Source organism: Bubalus kerabau, chromosome 17, assembly GCF_029407905.1.
Source record: "Bubalus kerabau isolate K-KA32 ecotype Philippines breed swamp buffalo chromosome 17, PCC_UOA_SB_1v2, whole genome shotgun sequence".
In the NCBI taxonomy this organism is placed as follows: domain Eukaryota; kingdom Metazoa; phylum Chordata; class Mammalia; order Artiodactyla; family Bovidae; genus Bubalus; species Bubalus kerabau.
In genome coordinates, this window is record NC_073640.1 from 58238747 (window position 1) to 58253956 (window position 15210).

Below are 15210 nucleotides of genomic sequence, written 5' to 3' on the forward strand. Positions count from 1 at the left end.
TCCTCGAGTCTGTGCAAAAATCCTTCACATGTCTGGTGTCCCGTGAAAATGTCTGGTCTGAGTGGGGACTGGGGGCGGAGCACCCAGAGGAAGAGAAGAGCAAGACCCTGAAGCATAAGCAAGCTCAGCTAGTTTACGCAAGAAAACAGCAAAAAGACTAGTGTAGTCTGAATAGATCAAAGGAGGGGATGGGAGATAAGGAATGAGCTTTGAGGGGAGGGCTTGGCATGGACTGTGAATGTTATGATAATTAATGACTGCTGCTTCTCCTCACTTTAATCCCTCCAGTGGCTTTCAGTTGCATTTTTAAAATAATTTGATTTATTCTATTTTGTTTTTGTTTTTATTTTATTTTATTTTTAAACTTTACATAATTGTATTAGTTTTGCCAAATATCAAAATGAATCTGCCACAGGTATACATGTGTTCCCCATCCTGAACCCTCCTCCCTCCTCCCTCCCCATACCATCCCTCTGGGTCGTCCCAGTGCACCAGCCCCAAGCATCCAGTATCGTGCATCGAACCTGGACTGGCAACTCGTTTCATACATTATATTTTACATGTTTCAATGCCATTCTCCCAAATCTTCCCACCCTCTCCCTCTCCCACAGAGTCCATAAGACTGTTCTATACATCAGTGTCTCTTTTGCTGTCTCGTACACAGGGTTATTGTTACCATCTTTCTAAATTCCATTCATATGCGCTAGTATACTGTATTGGTGTTTTTCTTTCTGGCTTACTTCACTCTGTATTGGCTGGGTCTTTGTTGCTGTGTGGGCTTTCTCTGGTTGCAGCGAGCAGGGTCCACTCTCTAGTTGCGGTGTGCAGGCTTCTCATTGCAGTGGCTTGTCTTCTTGCGAAGCACAGGCTCCAGGGCACATGGCCTCAGTAGCTGCAACTCCCCAGCTCCCGAGCACAGGCTCAATAGTTGTGGGGCAGGGGCTTAGTTGCTCCAAGGCCTGTGAGATCTTCCTGAACCAGGAATGGAACTTGTTTCTCTTTCGTTGGCAGGCAGATTCTTTTTACCACTGAGTCAACAGGGAAGCCCTCCAGTTGCATCTTTTAAAAATATGTATTTATTTATTTACTTGGCTGTATTAGGTCTTAGTTGCTCCACGGCATCTTTAGTTGCTGCAAGTGAACACTTAATTGAGGCATATGGGATCTACTTCCCTGACCAGGGATTGAACCTGGATCCTCCTCTGCATTGGGAGCGTAGGGTCTTAGCCGCTGCGCCACCAGAGAAGTCCCAAACTTGCATTTAGAAAACAAGGACGGCTTTGCAGGGTCCACTATATTCACCTCACGAAGCATTCATAGCCAAAGATATGAGTAGTGTCTAGTGACACCACTATATCCCGCTGGAGTGATATAGTTCCAGCTCGTCTTGTTCTTTGAACGCGTCCAGCTCTTTTCCATCTTAAGCCTTTTGTCACATCCTGCTGTCTCTGCCTAGATGAGCCGCAGACACGCAGCCCGGCTCCGCTCATGGCTACTCATTGTTCTCTTCTTCCGGGCCTCAGTTTTCATGTCATTTTATCTGAAGAGACTTCCCGACCTCACAGTCAGAATGAACCTTGCCCTGGTTAGCCTTTATCACAGCTTCTGTTCTCCCACCCTACTGCTGTTCTTTGTCACCACATGTTCTCACCCTCTGATCTGAACCATCAAGCCAGACTTTCTGAAACTCAAGAGATGTTCAGGAGACTGAGAAGTTCTTCGGGAATGTGAAGGGGTCTGCTACAGAGAAGAGCCTGTCTGGGGATTGCTTGGTTTCAGTCCCCCCTTTTCTTTGTCACTCCTCAAATCTGAGGAGGGTACAGAGGTGGAAAATGGGGGGAAAATGGAATAAAGTTTGAGTAGAGGGGTTAATCGTAAAGTCAGCAGGGGAATTCGATTCGGCAGCCTTGTATACCAGACCGGGAGAGACTGGAGGCCAATGTATCATCAAGGGGAACACAAGAAGCGTTCAGGGGAGAGACGGTGAAACCCGGACTTTGATCAGTAACTGTAGGGACAGAGAGAGAGGGGTGGATACAGGAGCTATTCAGAAAGTAGAATCACCTGGGTTTGATGACTGATAGGATGTAGGGAGGAGATGGGAAGAGCAAAACTTTACTCTTGGGGGAATAACTCAAGAGACTGGGAGGAATACTGGCAGCAGTTGAGCCTGCTATCTGTCACTTGCCATCTGTGGTCTTGGGATAAGCTATGCAACCTCCCAAATGCCAGTTTCCTTCTGCAAAATGGAGATGATCACCATGCCAGCTCCTCTGCTTGCTAGAAGGAGTAAAGTGGATACGAAACCTAGAACATCAGCATACAAGAGGCACTCAGTAACTGGGAGCCAGTAGTAGACAAGGCAATAGTAGCTGAGCCGCAAAGGAAACCCAGACGGCCGAGGCTAAAACCGGCAGTGTCGTTTCTGCTGAGAATGGCATATTTATATGTCATTGAGGAAATGCCATAGAGGCAACCAGAGCCAGGAGAAATTATGATTGACGAGGATAGTAATGCTTATTGTTAAGGTACTTTTAATAGCCAGCCGAGGAGATGGGTGTGGTGCGTGAGAACCTAGTGGCAGCAGGAATGTTGAGCATTTAGCCTGGAATACAGTAAGTACTCAACAAATGCTTCATCTTTCCTTTCCATCACACGCTCCCCTCTATAACGACAGAATATGTATATGTATATGTCTGCCTGCAATGCGGGAGACCTGGGTTCAATCCCTGGGTTGGGAAGATCCCCTGGAGAAGGGAATGGCTACCCACTCCAGTATTCTTGCCTGGAGAATCCCATGGACGGAGGAGTCTGGCGGGCTACAGTTTATGGGATCACAAAGAGTTGGACACGACTGAATGACTAACACTTTCACTTTTCACTTTGTAAGAATAAGCTATTTTTTTTCTTACCCCCTGGGGATAGAAAGAAAATAGCCTGTGTGACATCAAACCTGGGAGTTACTGGAAGAGGAAGGAAACCCATGGGAGCCAAATTTTTGTCTTCCTTCAATCCAGAAAGAAGAAGCCAGCCGAGATGAATGGATGGCCCAGTTACCTGCTGGGGTGGATGGCCTTCCTCCTCTACTCCTACGAAACAACTGGAAGTGAGTATACTGGGAAGCAATGGGGAGGATTTGGGACCTGGAAAGAATGAATGAAGTAAAGATGACTGGATCCAAGTAAGGAGAAGATAGCCTAGTAGAAATCTCAGACCGACGTGGGGTGTGGCCCCTGGATCTGCCGCTTTTTCTCTGTGTGACCTTGGTTATGCCCTGTAACCTCCCTGAAGTCAGTCCTCAGCCTTGAAAGAGGAATAATGGCATTTACCTCATGGGACGATGTTGAAGCCTAAAGAAAAAAACAGACGCAAGCATCTTTCAGAGATTCAGCACAGGTTAGTGAAGTTGCTCAGTCATGTCCGACTCTTTGTGACCACATGGACTGTAGACCACCAGGCTCCTCCATCCATGGGATTTCCCAGGCAAGAATGCTGGAGTGGGTTGCCATTTCCTTCTTCAGGGGATCTTCCCGATCCAGGGATCAAACCCGGGCCTCCTGCATTACAGGCAGACTCTTTATCATCTGAGCCACCAGGGGAATCAGCTCATGGTAAGGGGGATATAAATATTTTAATATAAAGAGGGGGCTCTATAATTCCAGTACACTGAAAGCTCAGAATCCCTTACTTGGACATTCCCTTTATACTCATTAAAAAAAAAAAATTGTGGGGCTTCCTTTTTGGCTCAGTGGTAAAGAATCTGCCTGCCAATGCAGGAGACACAGGTTCAACTCCTGGTCCAGGAAGACCCCACATGCACATGTCTATAGATTAATTCATTCAATACACATTTTTATATTTATTTGGCTGCAACAGATCTTAGTCACAGCACTCGGGATCTTTTAATTATAGCAAGTGAACTCTTAATTGCAGCCTGTGGGCTCTAGTTTCCCAGCAGGGATCGAACCCTGGACCCCTTGCACTGGGAGCATGGAATCTTAGCCACTGGACCACCAGGGAAGTCCTTTCAATACATATATGTTGAGTGACTCCGAAGTGCCTGGATTTGCGCTTTGGTCCAGAAACATAACAGTAAACAAAACTCAAACCCTACACTCAGAGTGTTTACGATGAATGGAAGTGAGAGAGACATAAACTGATAATATTATCTTAAAAACTGGTGAGTATGATACTGCTGTATTTAAGATGCACCACCCACAAGGACCTACTGCAGAGCACAGGGAACTCAGCCCAGTGTTATGTGGGTGGCCTGGATGGCAGGGGAGTTTGGGGGAGAACGGATACATGTATATGTATGTCTGAGTTCCTTTGCTGTCCACCTGAATCTACCACAACACTGTGAGTTGGATATACTCCAATATAAAGTTAAAAGTTTTTTTTAAATGGTAAGTACATGTACAAAGATTGGCCCAGAGTATGATCAGAGCAAGCAAGCGTATTAATCCAGGCTGAACCAGGTCCTGATGAATGAGTAGCGGTGAGCAAAGTCGTTCTGGGCAGGATGAAGGACATGAGCAAAACTCCAAAGACAAAGAACATGGAGGAAGGTCAAGGGAATGTTAATCGCAGAGTGAGAACAGAGAGGTCAGCAAGTCTTGGATTATGGAGGGTTTTAACCCAGTTAAGAAGATTAGACCATCTGCTGGACTACTTTACAGATGGCTAATAGTATCTATTAGTGTTGATTTTTGCTAACAGCTCCCAAGGATAAACTTAATTCTATGTACACGGGGTCCCAGCCTGCCCTCCCCACCACCACCAGCATCCTGTATACTCAGGGGTGTTCCTGGGTGGGGACAGTCATTAATGATGACGACAGTTAACTTTTGTTGAGTAGTATCTGCCTGCCATGGAGGGGACGCGGGTTCAATCCCTGGGTGGGGAAGATCCCCTGGAGAAGGGAATGACAACCCACTCCAGTATTCTTGCCTGGAGAATCCCATGGACAGAGGAGCCTGCCGGGCTACAGTCCATGGGGTCGCGAAGAGTCGGACAAGACTTAGCAACTAAACAACAATATCCTTACCATGGTCCAGTGGTTAAGAATCCGCCTACCGGTGCAGGGGACACAGGTTCAATTCCTAGTCCGGGAAGATTCCACATGCCAGGGAACAACTAAGCCCGTTTATACCACAACTACTGAAGCGCTTGCACCCTAGAGCCCATGTTCTGCAACAAGAGAAGCCACCATGATGAGAAGCCCATGCACCACACCTAGAAAGTGGTCCCCACTCGCCACAACTAGAGAAAGCCCATGCTGCTGCTAAGTCACTTCAGTTGTGTCCGACTCTGTGCGACCCCATAGACGGCAGCCCACCAGGCTCCCCCGTGCATAGCAATAAACACACAGCACAGACAATGACACATTTTAAAAAGATGGTTAACAATATCCTTGGCTTCTACCCGGTAGATATCAGTAGCACAGCTACCAGTTCCTCCCTCTCCCTCTTGTAACAACCAGAAATGTCTCCAAACATTGTCTGATGTCCCCTGGAGGGGGGAGGTCATAATTGCCCCTTCTCCATTGAGATCCACCATTCTATGCCCAGCTGGCAGACAGAGAAACAAAGAAGTCTGGAGGTTGATTGGAATTTTTTTTTGTTGAGCCAGGAAATGATAACATGATTTTAATCCACATTTTATGAGTCATAACTTAGTCCATGGCCCCACCTAACTATAAGAGAAACTGCAGACCCTTCCCCAGCAGTCTGGTGGTTAAGACTTTGCCTTCCAGTGTTGGGGTATGGGTTTGATCCCTGATCAGGGTGCTAAGATCCTACATGCTTTTCAGCCAAAAAACCAAAACATAAAACAGAAGCAATACAATAACAAATTCAATAAAGACTTTAAAAAACATGGTCCACATCAAAACATCTTTAAAGAGAGAGAGACAGCAAAATGGATTCTAGCTATGAGCTCAGAAAGAGAAGGAAGCTGGGTTTGGCAAATACATGGAAGTTTTGCCTCACCATCTTTGTAACATGAGCTAGCACACATGCACACACATGGAGGAAGACAGGCATGTACATATATGCACACACAGGCATGCACATATGTGTGTGCACATACATAACCTATCAGAGCATCTTACTCATAGTAACCCATCATTATGTCTTTGAGGGAGGGAAAGAGGAATGTGGAGGAGACGGCAAAGTGAAAGCAAGGGCCGTTCTGATCCTGCTGAAAAAAATCCAAGTCCTCACTCTAATTGTTGTTGTTCAGTCGCTAAGTTGTGTCTGACTCTTTGTGACCTCATGGACTGTAGCCTGCCAGGCTCCTCTGTCCACGGTATTTCCCAAACAAGAATACAGGAGTGGGTTGCCATTTCCTTCTCCAGGGAATCTTACCAGAGCAGGGATCGAACCCATGTCTCCTGCATTAGCAGGTGGATTCCTTACCACTGAGCCACCAGGGAAGCCCACTGTCACTCTACTAGTTCTACTCAAAAAAAAAAAAAAAAAAAAGGTATTAACTTTAAATCACTCCTTGTATGGGCCCTCTTTTCCTTCTCCATGAAATGAAGAATTGGGTTAACCCAGCGTTTCCTTTTTCTAAAGTGTGGGTTGTGGTTTTTTTTTGTTTGTTTTTTTTTTGATGTGGATCATTTTAAAATCTTTATTGAATTTGTTACAATATTGTTTCTGCTTTATGTTTCTTTTTCATTTTTTTGGCCTCGAGGCATGTGGGCTCTTAACTTCCCAACCAGGGATCGAACCTGCAGCCCCCATGTTAGAAGGCGAAGTCTTAACCATTGGACCACCAGGGAAGTCCCAGAACAGCATTTCTTAAGATGTGTTTCAGGGACCACTCATCGCTAGCACTATTGACTAATGGGGAAAAAAATAAAAAGGACAACTCAGTATACTCTGTTTCACTCTTGTTAATTTAATCCTCATTTGCATATGGACTTCTGTGATGAACCCCATCATTGAAGAAACCTGTTTAACACTATTTCACATGGTGTTTCCCAAATTTATTTTATTCTGTCAGTTATTTTTTGAGCATCTGCTATGATCCAGTCCCTCTTCTAGGTTCTGAGGATACCTGGTGTAAACGATAAAGTCCCCGTCTTGGTACAGAAGGATAGAAAGGTCAAGAGCTGTGTTTCCGAAACTTTACTTATTCAGGTTCACCCCCTCCATACCTGCCACCGCCTGCATGCCATCAAAAATATTCTGCACTCACCATTTTTCTTTCAATGTGCTTACTCTTCCTGAATACATTTATTTTAAACGAATTGTTAGCATCAGCCCTGTAATCTATAAAAGCACTGCTACTTGCCATGAATAGGAAGTACCAATAAAAATAAATACTATGAGAGCAAAAGCCCATTATTAAATTCTACTAGATACTATTGTCCTAATAGGGTTTTGAGCCTGAGTCCTGCTCTCTCTCTCTCTCTTTTTTTTTTTTTTTTGTGTGTGTGTGTTAAAAAGGGAGATTATTAAGTATTAGAGATATGGTAGGAAATACTAGCATTAAATTAAAGCTTTTTCTTTTGTCATCAGAAGGATTGAAAAAGCATTGGAAAACGAAATGGTTTTTTAGTCTGTGATTCAAAATTATTTCATGTGTGTCTTTTCATGACCTGATGGAATCTTGTAATATACCAAATTTTTTTTCAAAGATTTTTTGATGTGGACCATTTTTTTAAAAGTCTTTATTGAATATGTTACAATATTGACTCTGTTATATATATATATATATTTTTTTTTTTTTGGCTGCCAGGCATGTGAGATCTTAGCTCCCCAACCAAGGATCGAAGCCCCACCCCAGTGAACCCACATCCCCTGCATGGGAACATGAAGTCTTACCTACTGGACCCCCAGGGAATCCCGTCACCAAAAATGTCTTGTATGCCATTTGCGGTAGCCATGCTGGTTTGGAGACATAACATATCTTGGTTGCCTTTATTGTTTATGAAACTCATCCCTACTACTCTGGGTCCAAACATAAGCTGGAAATGTTCTTGTATGTCATTAGGAAATTAGATGCGTAGACTATACCTGCAGACTTCAGGCCATCATATAAAGCAGACCGAGTCTCATCCTTGGCTCCTTCTTTGGGACTAATCCCCTAACTTTGTCCCTCTGTCCTTCAGATAAGAAAGATTCATGCATCTTTCCCTTCACCTACAAGGGCTCTACTTACTTCTCTTGCACCAGAGCCAACAGCTTATCCCCTTGGTGTTCGACCAGAGCCATCTACGACGGACGGTGGAAGCATTGCCTGACAGAAGGTGAGTGGTACCACATGTCCCGTCAGCAGGCGCCTTCAGAGGATGGGCTACCAAAGAGAATGTGGAGGCATGGGTAATATGATGTTTTTTTTGGCAGACCAAACAGTGAGTGTTAATGATGGGTAATAATGCTAAGGATCATAGAGTGAGGAGTTTCCCAGCGGTCTAGTGGTTAGGACTCGGCACTTTTACTGCCGAGGGCCCAGGTTCAATCCTTGGTCAGAAAACTAAGATTCCACAAGCCACATGACATGGCCAAAAAAGAAAAAGATAATGGTGTTAAAAATAGTGCTTTCCAAGACATGGAGGCAAACTAAATGTCCATCGACAAATGAATGGATAAAGATGATGTGATACACACACACACACACATACACGCACCCAATGTAATTAAAAGGAATGAAATAATGCCGTTTGCAGCAACGTGAATGGACCTAGAGATTATCACACTAAGTAAATCAGAGAAAGACAAATATCTCATGGTGTCATTTATAAGTGGCATCTAGAAAATGATACAAATAGACTTATTTATAAAATAGAAACAGACTCACAGATACGGAAAACAAACATACAGTTACCAGCAGGGAAACATTGCAAATATTGAAATAAGGTGAGTCATATGAATTTTTTGCTTTCCCAGGACATATAAAAGGTATGTCACACTGTCCTGCAGTCTAAATGTGCAATGGCATTATATGTCTTTAAGAAAATTACATACTCTTAATTTAAAAACTATCTCATTGCTCAAAAATGCTAACCATCCTCTGAATCTTCGGTGAGTTGCAATCTTTTTGCTGGTGGAGGGTCTTACCTTGATGTTGATGGTTTCTGGCTGATCAGGGTAGTGGGTGCTGAAGGTTGGGGTGATGCAATTTCTTCAAACAAGATGACAAAGAGGTTTGTGGTATCTATTGACTCACCCTTTCGTGAACAATTTCTCTGTAGCCTGCAGTGCTGTTTGACAGCATGTTACCTACAGTCGAACGTCTTTCAAAAGTGGAGTCAGTCCTCTCAAACCCTGCTGATGCTTTATCAACTAACTGCATGTAGTATTCTGTATCTTTTGTTGTGATGCCAACACTCTTCACAGCATCTTCACCAGGAGTAGTTTTCACCTCAGGAAAACACGTTCTTTTCTTGTCCATTAGAAGCCACTTCTTATCCATAGGTTATGTATTTCATGGTGCCTCAAAAAAATTACATTCACCACATCAAAAGATCATTGATTGGGTTTCCCTGGTGGCTCAGTGGTAAAGAATCCGCCTGCTAATGCAGGAGACATGGGTTTGATCCCTGGTCCTGGAAGATCCCACATGCCTCAGAGCAACTAAGCCTATGTAATAAAAAGAAAAAAAGAAATCACTGATCCAGCAGAACAAATACAATAATAATTTCAAAGTGTGGAATATTGGGAGAAGTACCGAAATGTGACACAGGGAAGCACAGTGATCCAATGCTATTGGGGAAATGGCGCCAACCTGTGAAAACGGCAATCTCTGCAGAGCACAATAAAGCAAAGTGACTAAAAACAAGCCGAGCCTGCACTGCCTCTGTTGCAAAGTCCTCTGCAGTTCAAGCAAATCAGGATCAACCGGTTGAAACTGAATCAGAAAATTACAAGTCAATATATATATTTTTTAGTTCTGGAAAAGAGGTCCCCAGGGACTTTCCTGGTGGTCCAATGATTAGGACTCCGCTCTTCCAGTGCAGGGGGCACAGGTTCGATCCCTGGTTGGGGAACTAAGGTCTTGTGAGTCTTGCAGCCAAAAATAAATGACCAGAGAAAGGTCACAGCACTCATGGACTTCTTTCTACACAGATTATCCACGGTGTGTCTTCCCCTTCATCTACCGGGGAAAGCCCCATAATGGCTGCATCACGGATGGCAGTTTATTTGGAAGGCAGTGGTGCTCAGTCACTTCCAGCTTTGATGAGAAGCAGCAGTGGAAATACTGTGAAACCAACGGTGAGGCGCTGCAACAAGGAGGGTGTGTTTGCTGGGGGTGGGGACGGTGGCCAGCAATGATTCTCGCGAGGGCATGGGGACCGGGCGGTGAGCACGCGCGCTCAGACTCCTTGTCACCTCGTGAGCTATGGCCCGCCTGGCTCCTCTGTCCATGGGATTCTCCAGGCAAGAATACTGGAGTGGGTTGCCATGCCCTCCTCCAAGGGATCTTCCCGACCCAGGGATTGAATTCGAATCTCTTATGTCTCCTGCATTGGCAGGCGGGTTGTTTTCTTTTCTTTTTTTTTAACCACTAGCGCCACCTGGGAACATAAGGCTCTAATTATGTTCGTTTCCATCATTATTTTCAGAGTATGGGGGAAACTCTTTCAGCAAGCCCTGCATCTTCCCTGCCACGTACAGAAATAATGTGGTCTCTGAATGCCTTGAGGACGAAAACAACAAGCTCTGGTGTCCAACCACGGAGAATATGGATAAGGACGGGAAGTGGAGTCTTTGTGCCGACACCAGTACTATGGGGAAGGGGATTGGGTGGGCACGGGTGGAGTCCTTCATTCATTCACTCAACAAACGTCTATCCCAGCCCTAATGTGTGCCAGACCCTGAGCTGAATGGGGCTATGATGATGAATATGCAGATTCCCGCCCTCAGAGATCTGATGAACAAATAGCATAAAGAATGCCATAATGCCACAGGCAAAAATGTGGTCTCCTTAAGATCCAAGAGAAACGGGCCAGTATAAAATTTGCAAAATATTAAATATCCAACACTCAAATAACGAGTATGCTATATGATAAGGTTTTGAAAAATCTGTTACTAATGGAACTGGAAAGACGGTGAAGCCAATTCAAAGGACTTGTAAGAAGCATCCATGGATGCTCAAGTCCTTTATATAAAATGGTGTAGAAGAGTTGAAACTGAAAGCCGCTCAGTCGTGTCCGACTCTTTGTGACCCCATGGACTGTAGCCTGCCAGGCTCCTCTGTCCATAGCATCCTCCAGGCAAGATACTGGAGTGGGTAGCCCATCCTTTCTCCAGCTCATCTTCCCAACCTCAGTATTTGTGGGTTCTGGAGCCACAGATTCACCAACTAGATATTGCATTTCTCAAGTGGAATATTGAATCCTCAGAGAACGTGTGACTACTGAGGGTCGACTGTACATAGTCAGTGAAGAAAAGAATGACAAGCTGAAGCAAGATTGCTAAATTAGATACAAGATCCATTAACATCTAAAAACAATCAAACCTTTGGGTTTATCTTGTCTAACAGATAGAGATGACTGGACTCTCTCTTGAACAAATTGGGCTTCCCAGGTGGCGCAGTGGTAAAGAATCCGCCTGCCAAAGCAGGGGCCCCAGGAGACTCAGATTCCATCCCTGAGACAGGAAAGTCCCCTGGAAGAGGAAATGGCAACCCACTCCAGGATTCTTGCCTGGACAATCCATTGGACAGAACAGCCTGGAGGGCTACAGTCCACGGGGTTGCAAAAGAGTCCGACACAACTTAACAACTAAACAACAACAACACATCACCCCTTCGGCAGGAGCGTCTGAGCAGAGCTCAGACAACACAAGCTAAATGAGGATGAAGCCTTCACTGTGGTGTAAAGACACGAGAGTAACCACCGTCTTATCTCCACTTCCTCCCTAGGAATTTCCTCATTGGTTCCTGGTTTCCCTTGCCACTTCCCGTTCAACTACAAAAACAAGAATTATTTTAACTGCACCAATAAAGGATCAAAGGAGAACCTTTTATGGTGTGCAACCTCTTACAACTATGACCGGGACCACACTTGGGTGTACTGCTGATGCAAAGGTGAGCTCTTTTCCTTCCAGCGTGATTTGCTGAGTTTTCCAGTAAGACGAGTTCTATTTCTCAGAGAAAAGGTGAAGTTAGTGGGGGTGGGGGAGGCTGGGACAACTTCCCAAAGTAGAAGACAAGAAGAAATCGGGATGTCTCTGAAAAGCAGAGGAGCAGGGTGAGGAGGCGAGCAAATGATTTCAGAACCAGAAAGGTATCATTCCAAATTCTAGGTCTGGGAGGATTTGGGTGTGAAAAATTCAGAAAGTGGAATTTCTTGAGTTGAGACTTTAAATGAAAGGACAAACTTGAAAAGAGATAGCCAAGACCTCTCTGGTCCCCCTGATGACTCAGCAGTAAAGAATCCCCCTGCCAATGCAGGAGACGCAGGTTCAATCCCTGGGTTGGGAAGATCCCCTGGAGAAGGAAATGGCAACCCACTCCAGTATGCTTGCCTAGGAAATCTCATGGACAGAGGAGCCTGGTGGACTATGATCCATGGGGTTGCAAAGAGTCAGACATGACTTTGTGACTGAGGACACACACACACATGTCCCCAGAAACTTTGTTGTTGATCCCTTATCTGCTTCACTGAGTAGCTAACCAGGGAAAAGTTTGGGTTCACCTCTCACCCTCTCCCCAACCTCAGCCCATACATCATCAACTGTCTCCACGGGACCAACTTCATCCTTCCTTTTTTCTATTCTTTTCCTTCCAGCTTCCATATTCTAAAGCCTATAAAAATTCTCTCTGGACCCCCTGCACTGACCTTGTCACATTGTAATTCTGGAATCTCAAAGTAAACAGAAGCCCTCTCGTCAGATATGTGACCATCCTGGTGATTCCAGCAGTATTTATCCTTGCAATTGCGTGTGGGTTATAGAACCAAAATCAGTGACTTTTCCTGAAATTTATTTTGATGGTGAAAATTATCTTCCATGTACAGAGGAAAGGCAAAGAAGTTGGTTTGGGACTCTACCATCTTAACAGTTGTTGATATTGTTGTTTAGTCACTAAGTCGTGTCCGACTCTTTGCAACCCCGTGAACTGTAGCCTGCCAGGCTCCTCTGTCCATGGGATTTCCCAGCAAGAATACTGAAGTGGGTTGCCATTTCCTTCTCCAGGGGATCTTCCCAATCCAGGGATGGAACCTATGTCTCCTGCATTGGCAGGTGGATTCTTTGCCACTACACCACCTGAGAAGTTCCCATCTTAACAGGGTGAATACTAAAAAAAAAAAAACAAAACAAAACACCCACAGTGGTTCCCAATCTGTGGCTAAGTCTAAGAACATTTTTAGTCTCCAGCCTCAAATTTGTAACCATCAGAGAAGAACTATCTCGGGACTCCCCTGGCAGTCCAGTGGTTAGAACTCCATGCTTCCAGTACAGGGGGCACAGGTTAGATCCCTGCTCGGGGAACTAAGATCCCTACATGCTGTGCCCCAAACAACCAAAAACAAGCAAACAAAATAAACAAACAAAAAGAACAGAACCATCTCCTTGCAAGTCCTGCTCCTACCAAACATATTACAGCATAGGTGAGGTTGAGGTGCTTATTATTCACTGACTTGCTCCCATGAGCCAGGTGAGGGGCAGCGGGTATCTAACTGCTCTTGGCTCAGCTGCATCATCTTATTCCCAACTGAATCTTAAAAATCAACATGAAGTCACTTTTTAATTCATGTTACCTTTGAGTCAATGTGTACCTGTTACCTGAACACTGGCTTTTGATTTTATTTTCAAGGGAAGGAGACACGTCTCCAGTGGAAGGCTGACATACTAAGTCTGGAACCTGCTTCGTCTTTTTCATCGAATCTTTCAAGCTTAGATAATCGTCTTTAGAAAGACCCTGTTCGCCGTCTTGCTTCATCACTTGGTCCTTTGTGAAGAACAGAGGGAAAATGTGGTCTAACCACCAAAAGGGAGCCCCACATTAACTCTGGGGCTGCCTTTTCCGCTTCCTAGAATGACAGATATGGTGAGGGATCCAAAAGTGTGGGGAAGGAAACACTGGTGAGTCATATGCTGCAGAGATCAGATTCTCAGCCCAGGGATTCTAGGAAATAATTGCAGCCTGCTGTCTCTTTCTGGGAAGTTACAGACTTGGGTGGAGCATTTGTAGGTACTTATTAAATCATTAATAAATAAATTTAGTACCTCAATGGAGGGTAGAAAATTCATTGCAAGATGGCCTCAACTATTCCCTTACGGTGCCCTTATTCGATTGCAGAATCTGTTTCCTGTGAGCCCAGATGCAACCTCGTGTTGGTGTTCTTCTCTTCCTCTCCATTCTCTCCTTCCTTCTCCTCTTCCCTCTCCTTCTCCTCTTCTCCCTCCCTGTCCTCCTCCTCCTTCATAAAATCCCTCTCAGTGGACTTCATCAGTGGTGCAGTGGATAAGAATCTACCTGCCAATGCAGGGGACTCGGGTTGGATCCCTGGTCCAGGAAGACCCCAGATGCCCCAGAACAACTAAACCCCTTTGCCATAACTACTGAAGCCTGAGCTCCAGAGCCCGTGCTCTGCAACAAGAGAAGCCTCCGCAGTGAGAAGCCCATGCACTGCAATGAAGAGTAGCCCCCGCTTACCACAACTAGAGACAGGCCACACACAGCAACGAAGACCTGTCGCTGTCAAAAATAAATATTTAAAAGCAAAACAGAAAAACCCTCTGAGCAACTACGACCATTGCCCCTCACCACAGCCAGACGTTAGGAATAGATTTCAGCCATTCAGCCTCATTCACTACCAGTCTGATCGTTACATTCACATGACTTCGCATTGATGTGAGAGACGGTCTTTTTCACTTTAGTTTAACAGCCAGAGCACAGATCCGGACTCCGAGCAGGAAGAGTTCTACTAGATCTTCAGTCAATCATATAAAAACACCCTAGTAAGCGTAACCGGCCTGTTCCCAGATCCCACATCTCTGTCCCTTGTTTAGCGTTTTCCCGCATCTCATTTTCTACCTCTGCCCCCCCACCTCCTCACTCACTACACTCAAACTGCTACTCTGTTCCTTGAACTCATCAAGCTCGCTCCAGCCTCTGTCTTGCTGGTGCTGCAGTTCTCCTCCCCTCTTGAGCTTCTGCCGCTCTGCTCCTCACCTTGTTCAGTCTCTGCTGAAATGTCCCATGATGGAGAGGGATGTGTGTCACCAGATCTACAGAAGACTTGCCGCC

The 15210-nt window shown here is 45.0% G+C and overlaps 1 protein-coding gene across 1 annotated transcript; it reads left to right on the top strand.

The window, feature by feature from the left end:
• Positions 1–2561: 2561 nt before the first annotated feature.
• Positions 2562–14180, top strand: ELSPBP1 (epididymal sperm binding protein 1). The gene is made up of 7 exons (XM_055552801.1): positions 2562–2615; positions 3018–3106; positions 8123–8260; positions 10080–10226; positions 10577–10735; positions 11878–12042; positions 13774–14180. Exons 2-6 carry the CDS (start codon positions 3037–3039, stop codon positions 12033–12035), a joined length of 672 nt encoding a protein of 223 aa, XP_055408776.1. The 5' UTR covers positions 2562–2615; positions 3018–3036; the 3' UTR covers positions 12036–12042; positions 13774–14180.
• The last annotated feature ends 1030 nt before the right edge of the window (positions 14181–15210 follow it).